Source organism: Miscanthus floridulus, chromosome 8 (genome assembly GCF_019320115.1).
Source record: "Miscanthus floridulus cultivar M001 chromosome 8, ASM1932011v1, whole genome shotgun sequence".
Lineage (NCBI taxonomy): Eukaryota > Viridiplantae > Streptophyta > Magnoliopsida > Poales > Poaceae > Miscanthus > Miscanthus floridulus.
The window spans coordinates 120,598,917-120,614,788 of record NC_089587.1 but is presented as its reverse complement, the minus strand read 5'-3'; the positions used below and the strand labels follow the sequence as shown (position 1 = coordinate 120,614,788).

At 39.8% G+C, this 15,872-nt stretch overlaps 1 protein-coding gene across 1 annotated transcript in view; it reads right to left on the bottom strand.

Annotated features, from left to right (window-relative positions):
* Positions 1-2,027: 2,027 nt before the first annotated feature.
* The window catches only part of LOC136469827 (uncharacterized), a 17,081-nt gene continuing 3,236 nt past the window's right edge, over positions 2,028-15,872 (bottom strand). Inside the window, exon 2 of the mRNA XM_066467873.1 lies at positions 2,028-2,232. Coding sequence (XP_066323970.1) covers positions 2,028-2,232 — 205 coding nt within the window. The remainder of the gene's footprint in view (positions 2,233-15,872) is intronic.

Genomic DNA, 15,872 nt, shown 5'->3' with positions numbered 1-15,872 from the left:
ATTGTTACTAGTGACTTGCTTTGTTCGTTAGAATAAATGACACTATACATATAAACAACAACAACGTACGTTATTGAAAGATCACCTATGTTAATCACATGCTACAGGGGTGGACGATTACACCCACCTTTATAAATCAGGGGGAAAATGACAATCGTTCCGAGCAAAACATTCAGATGTAGTTCGAAGATTTGAGCCAGCCGCCGGCCACCCTCCGGTGCCGGCGACCATCACCTCTACGCTAATAATGCATGCTTCCACGAGCAGGCATGAAGACGTCGGCAGCCCTCTAGGCATCTTCGTCTAAATATCAATACTAAATAAGATGATAATTTAAATGTTAACCATGAATAGGGTAGTTAAGGCCCTGTTTGGATCTTATAATTGAAAGGTTTTTTTCTTGAACACGAAGAGGAGCTGCATATCATTATAATCTAAAGACCACTTTAGCTCTTGAGGCTCCATACACAAAAGGTATTTAAATCATCTCACAAAACTTTAGACCATATAAGTGAGCTAAAGTGGTTTAAAGTTTTAGTCCTCTCAACTTTAGTCAACTACTCGCTCCGTCCTTTTTTATTTGTCGTTCTCACTTCTTCAGAAATCAAAACGTCTTCAACTTTAACCAAATATATATTTAAAAAATATTAATATTCATAGTACATTAGATAGATCCTTAATCTATTTCTATAATAAATTTATTTGAAGATATAAATATTGCTAATGTTTTTTTATAAATCTTATCAAAGCTAAAAAAAAATTTGCCCGCACGTATCACGGCTACATTTAATAAGGGATATAGGGAGTAAACTTTAGACATGAGAATCAAACATGCCCCGGTTAAGATAAGTTCTAACAAATGTGAACCACTCCCCCAAGCTGAATCTGTACAGATACATTTGCATGTGGTGTGGCACGCAGTTTATTTTGCAGTCAACCATGAGGCTAATGTGTGGTATATATACGTATATGTAGTCCTGCAGTCAAGCTCTCAAGCAGCGTTGGCAGGAAACGGCAGAAGATACTTTCGATTAAAGCCCTCGGATGTTGAGGTATTCGCATAAATATACCATCAGCAAATATTGCACAATTTAATTTACCCCACAAAAAAACATATTTTCCACAATTCATCAGCGCACAATATATAGATCTTACTGCATGCCGTAACGGGACCCGTTAGTCCACGCGCTCGTCTTTTCATCGACGCGCGGCTGAGGAAGGACATCTCTGTGTACAAGTACAAAGCATACATATGCAGCTGTCCTGAGAAGGACACCTGCATTTACATTCAGATTCATGCATGATGGCTATTTTTACACATGTGCCTGAGATCAACTGATGACGACGTGATTAACTAACTTTATGGCTGATGTGCTTGTCACGATCGGATGTACGTAAACTGCTTGTCTTGTCGCACACTGGAGCTGCTACAAGTTGCACACACGTACGTAGTGTAGTTTGACCTAACGTTTTTTTTATATATGCTGCCGCGCGCTTCTTCTTCCAAAAGGAAAATGGGCAGATTTGTTCAACTGTGTAGCCGTGTTAGAAAATTGGATGCTTGGAGATGAAGCTAGCTAGCTATAGCTCGGCGTGGTTAATTAATAAATTAGATGAAAGTACGTCATGTTGTGCTCAAACAAAACACAGTGCTCGCTCGTTTCCAAAAATAATATAACCCGTCTGCTGGTTGATGCAGGCATCGTTACTTCACCCATCACCAGTGCATGCATCGCTGTCAAACGCATGCCAATGCAATCTGTAATTTTTACCAGCCACCACCAACTTGCTGTACGTGTCGAAGCATGCGAATTTGCATCACGCCACACTGCATATACTAGTACGTACTAGCATATTTTTTTTTCGGACCATGCCGAAGCGCGTTTTTCATTAAGAAGAAAGGAGTTTCAAACAACAACTTAGAGACGGTAATCCAAGGTTATCGGACTCCAACGAACAACGAGCACCATAAAGCGATTACATAGCAATTAATTTGCGACTAAAACACACGAAGCAGCCGGGAAGCCTCACATCCTGTCCACGAGTGAGCGGAGGCGCCTGAACCCGGCCGTGCACCAGGCTTCCACCTCGTCCTGCACCAATAACGCGAGCTGCTGAGCCATGGTTATCGAGCTGTTGAAGGTTTTTGCATTACGCTCCTTCCAAAGCGCCCAGCCGATGAGGAAGAAGAATGAGTCAAAGCCACGACGCTGCTGCTTTGGGATGAGCTTCCTGTTTTTTAACCACCAATGCAAGGCCGGTTCCTAGCTGGGTACAATGGAGTCTTGTAGGTGCAGCTTGCACAGCCAAATGTGCCAAACCACACGGCTGAAGGAGCATCCAAGAAGAATGTGGTCCATCGTTTCCACTTCTTGATCACACAGAAGATAAGTACTGGAATGTTGTAGGCCGTGCCAAAATCGACCCTCGGCCATCCAACACCTGTCATACTAGCATATATGTCATGCTACTTGGAGTAGTAGTACATTATTAATCTTAAATACTGACAAAAATAAACAGACGCAAATGTACGTTGTAATCAATAACCAAATTAATTAATCTAGTTTATTTTTGGCCATTCTTCCAGTTCATGACCGACCGCCGCCCTACGGAAAAAATCAGAGTGTGTGTGCAAGCAGATGACGCGATACCACTGGCAGTTTCGGCACTGTACGTCGTAATGCTTAATTACTGGTAGCGCTGATGACATACTCCTATGTTCTATTGCATTATTGCTTATACAGAGTGAGCATATATATATATATATATATATATATATATATATCCGATCAAATCAACGGAACTTGCTCCGAAATTGACATTGTGTGATGTTTGGTTAGTCATGTAGTATCGGATGTTTGACACTAATTCGGAGTATTAAATATAGATTGATTATAAAATTAATTGCATAGCTTGAGACTAATTTGTGAGACGAATCTATTAAGCCTAATTCGTCCGTGATTTGATAATGTGGTGCTACAGTAAACATGTGCTGATGATGGATTAATTAGGCTTAATAGATTCGTCTCACTAATTAGCCACAGCTTCTGTAATTAGTTTTATAATTAGCTCATGTTTAGTCCTCCTAATTAACATCCGAATATCTAATGTGACGTGGGCTAAACTGTAGCCCCTAAACACCCTAGCAGCAACAGGTAGCCGGCCGGAGGCTTGCTAAATTTTACCGATGTTTAATTCCACGCATGAGCATGACATGGCATGCCGCGAATTGCAGCCATGGCTGCATCTCCGACCACCAAACATGTTTAAGTATAATATAGTACCTACTAGGGTCTAGTAGTAGTAGTATATATTTGTGCAATTGCACTGCAAGGAGACATGAAATACTATATATAGCTTAGTGTCCAAGAAACGACGACTTCAAATTGACTATGTGTGAACTTTGGACAACGAATCAATTCAATCATCAATTAATATACTAATACGGAGTTAATTAAAATCAATCCCAAACTATTGACATGGACAACTTAACTCATCCACTCCGCATGAACACTGAAGCCTAGTAGTCGATAACGAGACAGTCGTCATGTCAGCTACTAGAGTACTAGTAGTAGTTGGTAGACCTAAAACGGGATCACTAGCCATAGATCTAGCATGTTTACTTGTTTTTAAAATAAACAGTGAGTCCTAGAACATCTACTAGTACATGATTAATAGATAGAGTGAGAGAGAGAGAGGGGTGAAGGAGGATGCAAACCATCGGCCGTCTTCGAGGAAGACGGTCTTGTCATCGCGGTGCTTGGTGAAGACCCGGTGGTGGTGCTGTATCGAAGGGCGGCGTTGGCCAGTGGCGGTGCTTCCCGTCACTGGCTACGCACCCTCTCTTAGATCGGATTAGGGTTGTGTCGGTGGGGCGACTGTAGCTCAGGTGAACTTCGTGATCTAAGTTGTCGGCCCCCACCTTTCTTTTATAGCGCAGTCTGACGGGGCTCACCAACCATGTAGGGTTGGGCGTCCCTGATCAGGGCGTGGATCCAAGGTTGGATAGAGATCATCTAACATTTTGTCCCTTGATCTTACCTTATTACTTAAACTCAACTTACTTTATCTTGTTCCAATTCTATTACAGATCAATGCATAGAGCGTGCCTCATCGTCACGGTCAGTTGCCATTAGATTAAACGGCTACAATGCACATCTATGTTTTGAAACAGATTCTTAATTAGGCCCTTATTGTTCAGGAATCATAGGCTTTCTCTTAAACCCGTGTCGGCTAAATGTTCTCTGAACACGCTGGGTGGTAAGTCTTTTATAAGCGGATCCGCGAGCATCTTTTCTGTTCTTATATGCTCAAGACTAATTATATGATCCCGGACTTTATCTTTCACAACATAATACTTTATATCAATGTGTTTGGCAGCACCTATTGATTTATTGTTGTGAGCATAACATACTATTGTATTATTATCGCAGTATAACTTATGTGGTTTATGTATGTCGTCACCACTTTCAATCCAGGCATGAATTTCTTTAGCCAATTCACCTGCCATGTGGCCTCATAACATGCTACAAACTCGGCATACATTGTGGATGATGTAGTGACGGTTTGCTTTGAGCTTTTCCACAATATAGCTCCTCCTGCGATAGTGAATATGTATCCTGACGTGGACTTTCTTTCATCTCCCGCACAATTAGAATCTGTATACCCCTCTATGTGTAGAGAATTAAATTTTCTATACGTTAGCATGAGACCCTTCGTACCTTACAGGTAACATAAAACTTTCTTTACTAATTTCCAGTGTTCTATTCCTGGATTACTCTGATATCTGCCAAGCAACTCGGTAACAAATGCTAAGTCAGGGCGAGTACACACCTGAGCATATTGTAAACTTCCGACAGCTGAGCTACATGGAACCACTTTCATTTGATCGATCTCATATTGGTTCCTGGGATATTAAAATTCCCCATATCTGTCGTCCTTGACTATGGGAGCAGGTGATGACTTATAATTTTGCATACTGTATTTCTTTAGAACTTTTTCTAAGTATGTCTTTTATGATAATCCTAAAATCTCATTTTCTCTATCTCGGTGAATCTCTATTCCAAGGACGAACGGAGCTTCACCGAGATCCTTTGTATCAAACTTTGAGAACAAGAACTTCTTTATTTCTCGTAGGAGATTAACATCACTACTAGTGAGCAAGATGTCATCCACATACAAGACTAGGAAAATGTATTTTCCATTCTTGAACTTTGCATATATGCAATTGTCCTCTACATTTTCTTGAAACCCAAACTTTTTTATTGTACTATCAAACTTCAAATACCACTATCTTGAAGCTTGTTTTAATCTGTAAATGGATTTCTTTAGGCGGCATCTCATACGTTCTTTTCCTTCGATAACAAAACCTTTCGATTGTGCCATGTAAACATTTTCCTCCAGATCCCTGTTTAGGAACGCCGTCTTTACATCCATCTGATGTAATTCTAAGTTGTAATGTGCTACAAGCGCCATTATGATTCTAAAAAAATCCTTACATGAGACTAGAGAAAATGTCTCATTGTAATCTATGCCTTCTCTTTGCGTAAAGCCTTTCGCCACAAGTCGTGCTTTAAACCTTTCTATATTCCTTTTGGAGTCATGTTTAGTTTTATAGACCCATTTACAGTCTACTGTCTTAGCTCCTTTAGGAATTATTTCTAAGTTCCAAACACCATTGGTCTCCATTGATTTCATTTCATCTTCTATGGCTTCAAGCCATTTGGATGAGTGAGCGCTTCTCATGGCTTCTTCAAATGAGGTGGGATCACCCTCCATTTGAAATTCCTCACATTTATAAACTTCATAGTCATCAGAAATAGTTGATCTCCTAACTCTTTGAGACCTTCTAGGGGCCTCGTTAGATAACGCTTGTTCTATATGAGACTGTTGTTGCTCTCCCTCATGTGTGACAATGGGTTCTTGGGGATCCTGAAGGACAGGTTTCTCATGTTCATTTATTGTTGCCATAGGAGAACTAACAACATGTGTTGTTACTACAGTATCTTGCACTGTTGGTACAGCAACAACAGGTAGCGTGAAGAATGACTCCTGAACTATGGGAGTGGGCACGTATACCTGCTTCTCTTCAAAACTAATTTCTCATGCTACCATGCTCCCCCTGATCATATCTTCCTCCAAGAAGACAGCATGTCTTGTTTCTATAAACTTCGTTTGTCTGTCAGGACAATAGAAGCGATAACCTTTTGACTTTTCTGGATAGCCAATAAAATGACAGTTGACTGTCTTGGAGTCTAGCTTCTCTATGTTTGGGTTAAATACTTTTGCCTCAGTTGGACAACCCCACACGTGTAAATAGTTTAGTGAGGGTTCCTTTCCTGTCCAGAACTCATACGGTGTTTTGGGCACTGACTTACTTGACACTCGATTAAGAATATGAATGGCGGTTTTTAATGCCTCTATCCATAGACTTATCGGTAAGATATAGTAACTTATCATGCTTCTCACCATATCCATTAAGGTATGGTTGCGTCTTTCAGCTACTCATTCTGCTGAGGCTCGCCCGGTGTAGAATACTGGGCTACTATGCCATTTTTCTGTAAGAACCTTACAAAGGGTCCAGAAACTTGGCCATATGGGGTGTGTCGGCCATAGTACTCTCCTCCACGGTCGGACCTTACTACCTTAATCTTTAAGTTGTGCTGATTTTCTACTTCAGCCTTGATTATTATAAATTTATCCAATGCTTCCGATATTTCCTTAATTAGATAAATATAGCTAAAATGAGAATAGTCATCTGTGAATGTTATAAATGAATCATAACCATCCACGCTCTTTACAGGAAAAGGACCACAGATGTCTATGTGAACTATTTCTAAAATTTCTGCGCTTCGTTTGACGTCTTTCTTTATTTTTTAATGTATTTTCCTTTTATACAATCTATGCATTGTTCTAAATCTAAAAATTCTAATGGCAGAAGAATTGATTTCTTAATCAATCGCTCTATTCTCCCCCTCGAAATATGGCTTAAACGACAGTGCCATAATTTTGAAGATACATCATGCACTCTCTTCCGCTTATTTGTGTCATTCATAGACTAAGAGGCATTCTCATTCTCAGTACTTACATCATTCACATTCTTAGAAAGTGATAATAAATAAAGCTTGTCTTGTCGAAAGGCAAGACCAACACATTTATTATTATAAACAATATAACATTTGCCATTACCAAAATGGCAATCATATCCATCGTCATCTAAACATGAAACACTTATTAAGTTTCTTCGCAAAGAGGGTACAAATAGAACATCTAAAAGCTTAAGTAGAAAAACATCAACTAATTCTAGAGAACGATCTTCAATGGCTTAAACTTTAGCTTCAACTCTATTTCCTAGTTTAATTCTTCTTTCTCCTCTTTGTAGGGTCCTCCTCGTACGGAATCCCTATAATGAATTTACAACATGAACAGTTGCACCTAAATTAATCCACCAAGTAGATTTTACATAACTTAAATACAAGGATTCATCTATGAATGTAATGAAATTCTCATCTCTCTTCAGCAGGCTCTTCAGGAAGTTTGGACAATCTCTCTGGTAGTGTCCATGCTTCTTGCACTATTTGCATTGATCCTTCTCAACTTGAGCATTGTTGTTCTTCTGATGATGCTCAGTCTGAGGGGCTTTCCCTTGAGGTTTGGCATTTTTATTGAAGTTCTTTTTCTTATCCTTCACAAGGTTAGCAGAGTCACCCTGTAAGGATTTCAGCCTATCCTCTTCTTGAACACACATTGCGGTGAGCTTCTCTATGTTCCACTTGTCGGGCTGCATGTTGTAATTAATAATAAATGTTTCATATTTTCTTTGACAAGGAAGCAAAAACCAAATGAATCAGGAATTCATCCTTGAGCCCTAAATTCATTGGCTTCAGCTTCAAAGCAGTGTTGTTCATCTTTAATATGTGCTCTTTGATACCACCACCAGTATATTTCTCATTAAACGATTTCTTAATCAATGTATTGGCATAAGCCTATGAGCACGTGGTTTTTGGGACCTTGAATCTAACTCCCCATCGGTCGGATGCGCAAATGCCTGAGGACGTGCTTCTGCTGCCGATGCGCCGATGTCGACGGACGCACCACCGGTCGTGGTCGCGAAGTAGCCCCGCCGTCGGACGCATCTGCGGGGCCACCCCGCCGCCGTGCCGCACTAGGGTTGACGAAGGAGTGTGCAGGTCTAGGGTTGACGAAGGGAAATGGTGGGTGTGGATGCCTGTGCGGCTAGGGAAGAGAAGGGATAAGTTGGGAAGGGTGGGCCCCACCTAAATTTGTTTGCAATTTGAATTTTTTCTGAAATTTGTTTGCAATTTGTGAACAATTTGATGTATCTCTCTCTAATATCTGTTGTAACACCCCAGTGTTATGCCAGCATGTAGGCACTACAAATCATGCATATTGTGCATCATCAAGCATCTTAAGTATCCATGCCTAATCATGTAAATAATAACTAAAACCATGCTTCGAAACGTATGAAACATGAATGTTGCATACACTTGTTTAGAGTTGTTTTTGCCCTAATTGTGCTTGCTAGGTTAGTAAAACATGTTTGTCTATAATTGTAAATCATCTAGAATTATTTAGCACAGTTTTTGGAGCAAAGTTTATATTCAAACTTTTGACAAAATATGCATTTGAAATCTTTATTGAAAATGGTCAAAAATCCTCCCTATTTAGCTTTTACTTCCCAATTCAAAATCTATGCAAAATTTTTAGTTGGTCGCTAAAGCAAAGTTGTAGAGGATTAAATTCTAAGCAACTTTTATTTTTGGGCCATTTTCAAAAGAAGTCATTTTCTTGCTTAAAAGGGTATTTGAAAACTGATATTTGAAAATTCCTTGAAAATAGAAATTGAAAAATGGTTTCTCTCCTTTACTGGGCCGCTGCCTCACTTCTGGCCCGCCAGCCGAAGCCGGCCCAACGTCCACCCCGCGCCACGCCTTCGCCTTGGCCCAGCCCAACTCGCGCGCCTGGCCTGCCTCAGCGCCGCGCCGCGCCTGTTCCCGCGCGCCGTGCCTGACCGCGTCAGGGCGCGCTCGCCGCGTGGCCGCCATGCGTCGGCGACGCACGCCGCGCGATAGCCCCGGCCTGCCTCGCCCTCCACATGCTCGCCTTCATCTACTGACCCCGCTGCGCTCCCCACTTCACTCTCCCGCGCTGCCTCTCTGCTTTGCCCGCACCAAGCTCTGCTCTTGCGCCGCCATCGCCACCGCAGCCCCGCTGACAAAATTGGCCGCCGGTGGTCCACCACTGCCCGCAATCAAGCATGCGTCGCTCCGCCTTGCTCCCTGGCACCTGGTGCTCATTGCCGTGACACCTTTTGAGCAAGGTATAGCGGCTTGCGCGTGTTCGCCACCGTCGGTCATGGCGTCGCCGTGATTGGCCTCGCCGTGGAAATGCTTCCTCCTTTCCTTCTCCATCCCATTGTGCTGCATGCTCGGGTTCGTCACCTTCTTGCGAACCCCGTGCGCACGCCCGCTTGCCCGGACATGGCTGGCAATGGCCGCTGGCCCGCTGGCAGCGCCCGCACCGCTGTAACGCCGGCGTGGCCGGCGTGGCGTGGCGTCTCGCCGCGGCTGAGCTAGGCCAGGATGGTCATGGGCCGAAGCCCCGAGCCAGGCCGCCGCCCTTCCCCTTCGCTCGGTCTGCGCAGGCCGAAAGTGACCGTGGGCCAGTTGTTCCCACGGGTCGGCCCAGTAGTAATAGGAAAAATTGATTTCGAATTTCTTTTATTATTTTGGGAAGAGAAATACTTTGGAAAATGTTTGTGTACTCATTTTGACACCAAAATTGTTGAAACAAATTTTGCTAGGTTCCTTGTCACCAGATCTACATGATAAAAATATTGCATGTCATTTTTGAGATACTTTTCTGTAGAGCTTTATTTAATCCTTGATATTGCTGATATCTTGTAAAATGTGTAGTAAAACCTTTATGTTTCAGAAAAATATGCTTCCAAGTGTGTTATTCTTCTTGTGTAATGTACTTCCTAGGAAAAATATATGCCATGCATGTCCTGTAAAAAAATTGTGAGGTGTAGTTCAAGTGCCTTTTATGGCTGATTTTTGTTATTTTTGCTAGAGAGCAAAATTTGTATAAAACATGCATGTGATAATTTTTGTGCAGTGATTATTTACTGTGTAGAACATAGGAAAAATATTTCATCTATTGTTTGACACTTTTCATAGTACAAAGTATTTTCATGTTCATAATTATGCCATAGCTTGTCATTTTTGTGTAGGCTAATCCACTTATCCAAATGCCATAAAAATTTAATCGTAGGCTACTTAGGGTAGTACTGTGCTATGATAATTTTCTAAGATTTTTCTAAGCTATAAAAATAGATGTTGCTATTCAAACCTATTATTAATTAGGGTTTAATCAAATGTTGCTTTATGTATAATTAAGAAATTAGTGAAGCTTTGGTGTATCTTTGAAGTATTTAATGAGATATGTTGACTTAGCATCTTAATAATAGAAGAGAATGCAGTAGATGACATGTGCTTATAGTACATGTTCTTGGATGATGTTGACTATCTTGCATTCAAGCATATCCATTATGCTCATTTCATCCGATGCACCTTTTGCATAAGCACTTACGCATATGCATTATACAGGATCACAAACCGAGAGCACAGTCGTCATACTCGAGGAGCCCGAGGAGCAGCTCGAGGTGCAGCCGCAGGAAGTGGCCGAAGCAGACGAGGAGGACGTTGAGGAACTTCCAGAGTGCCCCGATCACCGCCCGAGCTCCTTCGAGAGAGACAAGCCCCGAAGCATTTTTCTCCCCGGTTTGCAATTATTAATTAAATGCTTTACTTTAATTGATGCATTATGTTTAGGAGTTGTTTACAACCGTTGCTGCATTATACCCTGTCTACCTTTGTTATACTATATCCTTGTTACCCTAGTATCCGCAGTCGAGTCAATGTTTAGCTGGCTTAGACCGGTAGAAGTCAGGTGATCTCCTGTCACCTGCGAGCTATAGTTGGTTACCTGGATCTACTTGGATAACTACGTAGCCATGGTATAACTAAGTGTTAAATGAAGTTGAGACCGGACGGAGACTTATAGAGTTTTGGACTGTAGTGCTTTCCGTCTGTGTCGATTAAGGACCGACCGTTGTTGGGCCTCAGGTCATGTTGAACGCATGCCTTACATTTAGCGGGCCGAATAAAGTACCTTTCGACCACGAAGCTGGGAGATTATTCGGGCCGAGTAGATTGCCCGCAGCGCACTATGCCGGAGCAGGAGTGGTAGGACACGGGGGCAAGATGATAAGACCAAAGTGCAGTCGGTCGGCCCCCGGGTACTTGTGGTTCCTGGCAAACTCAAGATTCCTGGATAGTTGACTCGATGACCGATACCTCACTTTAGCGGGTGAGTGAGGTTTGTGTAAGGAATAAATCATCAGCTGGTTAGGAATCGATTCGAATTGCCATCGCTCCTGAATAGTGAGCACTTGACTTGAGTTACTTCATCGTAGTAATGTTAATGGAACACTTGGACAATTATAATGAATATGATATTATGGAAGTTGTTAATGATCATTGGTTACCATTATTTGTTTAATCACATGTTTGCTCTAGTATAGGTGCAAATATAGTTGACAGGTTAATAATAATTAACTTGATAATAATGCTTTTGTAAAGGTTCTTAAAATGCTAAAAATGCCTCTTTTTGCAAATGAGTCAGCTACCATACTATAAAGCCCTTCATAATCCTTGGTGTCACCTTATTTTCGGTTATATCGGGTAAGTCTAGCTGAGTACCTTCTCGTACTCAGGGTTTTATTCTCACTTATTGCAGATGGGCAGATGTATTACGGCTACTGTATCAACTGTCTTTATCCTGCGATGGGTGATGCTTAGGACCATGGGCATGGTCATTCCTTACGTCTCGTCTGATGCTTTTGTTGGAGATGATCATTAGCTGTCACTGTATTTGAACTCCATGTGAGTGTGTGTGGTTTGAACAAATGGCTTCCGCTACTTCTATTTGAACTCGTTTTGTAATAACTATGTTTAAACTCTGATGTATCTGAGATGCGAACTTTTATATAATATGTGATGGTGACCGCTAAACGTATTACGATCTGGGCTGGTATGTGAGTTGGTTTGAAATCCTTCGTGATTTCACGGACTACCGGGTTATACGGGCTTAAGTTTGCTAAATCGTCTGCTCTGACGGATGATTTTCTTACTTAATTTCGTATAATTGGTCGGTTCTGTTACAGCTGTAATTCATAGATATAATTTGTAAATTTTTCTGAAAATTTTGGCATATATTTTCTTAAGATTATCAATAAATTATACTGAAAGATCATTGTAAATATAGTAATAAGACAGTATAAATATAGTTAAAAGACAGTGTAATTGTATAGACAAAAATCAGGTGTTAGGAGCTTCTAAAACACTCAGTTGTTGTTGGATAGATGCATCGTTCGTTACTTCACCAATAAAACACTCAGTTGTTGATGCATCGTTCGTTACTTCACCAATAATCACCAGTGCATGCATCACTGTCAAACGTATGCCAATGCAATAGCACTGGCAGTTTTGGCACGGTACACAGTACACGTCCAATGCTTAATTACTGCTGTGCTAACACTGATGGACATACTAGTCCTATGTGCTATTGAATTATTGCATATATATATAAAAGTATATATATTTATATAAATCCGATCAAATCAACGGAAGAACTTGCTCCGAAACTGACATACTCCTAAGCAAGTGGTTGCCATTGCCATTGTGTCTAAGCAGCAGCAGGTAGCCGGCGGCCGCCCTGCTAAATTTTACCGATGGATGTTTCCAGTCTTTCCACGCGTGAGAGTGTGTGAGCATGACATGACATGGCATGCCGCGAATTGCATGCCATGGTTGCATCTCCAAACCACCAAACATGTTGTATTATAATACTCCCTCCTTCTAGAGAAGAACACAACTACGTGTTGCGTATCAACAAAAGTAGTTTATATTAGACCAAATTTCTAGTAAATATTATTCACGTTTACAGCTCCAAAATAATTTATTATAAAAATATATTTCGTAATTAATCTAATGATATTTATTTGATTTTATAAATATTGATATTTTTTATCTATAATTAATCTAAGATATAAAATTATGACACTATGCTAGAATTGTATTCTTTTATGGACGGATAGATAGTACTCAGCAGTATAAATTTGTGCAATTGAAGTGCAAGGACATGATGTACTATATATAGTATAGCCTAGTGTCGAAGAAACGACGACGTCAAATTGACTATATGTGCGGACTTTGGACAACGAATCATCAATTAATATAATACGAAGTTAATTAAACTCAAACCCAAATTGTGGACACGGACAACTCAACTCATCCACTCCACGTGAACACTGAAGGCTAGTAGTAGTCGATGAAGATCGAGACCTTAGTTTTTAGTTTAACTCGGTAGCTTGTTCGTGCGTTGCTACGGGATAACTTAAATTTTTTGTATTAAAAATACACGGATCGTACGATAAGATAACAATACTGTTAAATTAAATACCGACGTTAAAGTGGCATTTAATTCAAAAGGCAAAGTTCATAAAATTAACACAGTCATGGAGAGCGCGGCGTCGCAGGCTCACAAACTCTACTGTATAGAGTTTTTCGTGATATGACTAAGATAATATTTTATATCGGCAGAAAGAATTCTCCGATATCTATTTCTTTCATGCGCTAATAAATCAATGAATAAGTTCCGCTGCTGCATATAATCCTGTACACACAGGTTCGAGTATATATGTAAATATTAGTGCCTGTCACATGGATAATACTGCGTGTCTTAAAAAATCTCTCATAAAAATTTAAAACAAAGTATATTATACTCACCGTATAAATATGTGTGACTTTAGGACTATTCCACATAGACATATATTGTAGAATAAGGTATCCATTTGAGTGTCTGTTCCAAGATGTTGAATTAGGTGTTGTAATTCTTAATTTCGACATATTTTTTAGGTCAAGTCAACCAATGGTGACACTTTTCTTAATGGTGCATAATTTTATGGTGCACCTCTTAACTATCTGAGTAAGGACAAGTTAGCACTGTAAAGGCTCAATAAAGCTGCTGAGAAGACCATAATTGAGTTTTCCTTCACTATGCATACTAAAACCTATGTCCCCGTTTATCATTGCTGATGCTTTTAATGCAAAGCAATTCAACATTACCATGATCATATATAAATTTGAGTCTCTTGTAAGCAATCTCATAGAGGGACTCTCATTCTTTATGTGATCTGCCTTAAGGATATTGGTAAGATAATGGACCTATGTTGAAATGTCGCACCAAAAAGTGTCCATATTTTATCCACGATTTATTTCCCATGAATACATACGGGTACTATGATAACACTAACTGCACCAAATGAAAGATTAGAGAGAATTTGCATTGCCTCTAAAAGGATTTATTTATTAAATTCTTTGAACTCTACAAGTAGTTTTGAAATATCTGTTTGCATGTCTTACCTCGTATCCTAATTTAAAATTTTATAGTTTAATTAGAATATTTAGGTGATTGTATATATATAATATTCAATACAAGAATAATCTATGTATGATCTTCTTGAAAGATTTCTGCAGTATAAAGACATCTTCGTTTTTCATACATGCCCATGCTAACGTTACGATAAAAACAAAATGATAATATATTAATTAAAAAATAAAAACAAAACTCATGCTCAAAGTCTAAGAGATGAATTATGGATGCTTGAATTTTGTCATCCATTATCGACAGGATAAACAATTAAACATAGATAGAAAACTAAATTAATAAAAGGATCATTGCAAGACATCAATTATCTCATAGCTTCGGACAATATCGCAAAGCTCCTAAAAACTATAATCGTGCCCTCACATCAAACATTGTCCAGATAAATAGAATAAAACGGATATCAGATATTTCTTCCTGCCAATATAAAACATTATCTTAGCCGCATCATGGAAAGGTCTATAAAGTAGAGTTTGTGAGCCTGCGACGCTGCGCACTCCGTGACTGTGTTAAATTCATAAACTTTACTTTTTGGATTAAATGTCACTTTAACGTTGGTATTTAATTTTTACAGTATTGTTATCTTATCGTGCGATCTGTGTGTTTTTAGTATAAATTGTTATTTATCCCGTAGCAACGCACTGGCACGCTACCTAGTATAAATATAAAGAATAAAAAAGACGACAAGAAAGATTGGCATTAGACCAACTCCTTTTGATTCTTTACAAACATATCTGAAAATTAACATATGAGCTGTGGATTGTAGGCATTAAATCAAAACAACAAAAAGAACATGAATTCGACCATAAGTAGCATTTGTCCTTCTTTTTTTGAAAAAAAAAGAAAGGTACTGTAGAGTTATGGGATTGTCAATCTTATCAGCACCATCAATTTTTGGCAATTGTAGAACTCAACCAAGACACCCATTGAAGTGCTACATCTCTAGCTCGCAACCCAATTAAGAATAAGTTCTCGCAAGCCTAGCTTCCCAGCCATTATTAAACTGTATGAAGGGCTCCGAAATAAAGACCATTATTTGAAAAAAGAGTAAATGATTATTGTTTTCTTTCGTGCATAATTGTTTCCTTCCATGCATGATTATTGTTTCTTTCCATGCATGATTATTGTTTTCTTTCATGTATGATTGTTTCCTTTCATGCATGATGATTGTTTCCTTTCATGCATGATGATTGTTTCCTTTCATGCATGATTATTATTTCTTTCCATGCATGATTGTTTCCTTCGATGCATGTGGCCTCAGGTGATCGATTTGTTTCCTTCAAAGCAGGCGGGGATCGCAGGGATGACAGTTTCTTTTTCTATCGTGTGGGGTATCGCACGGG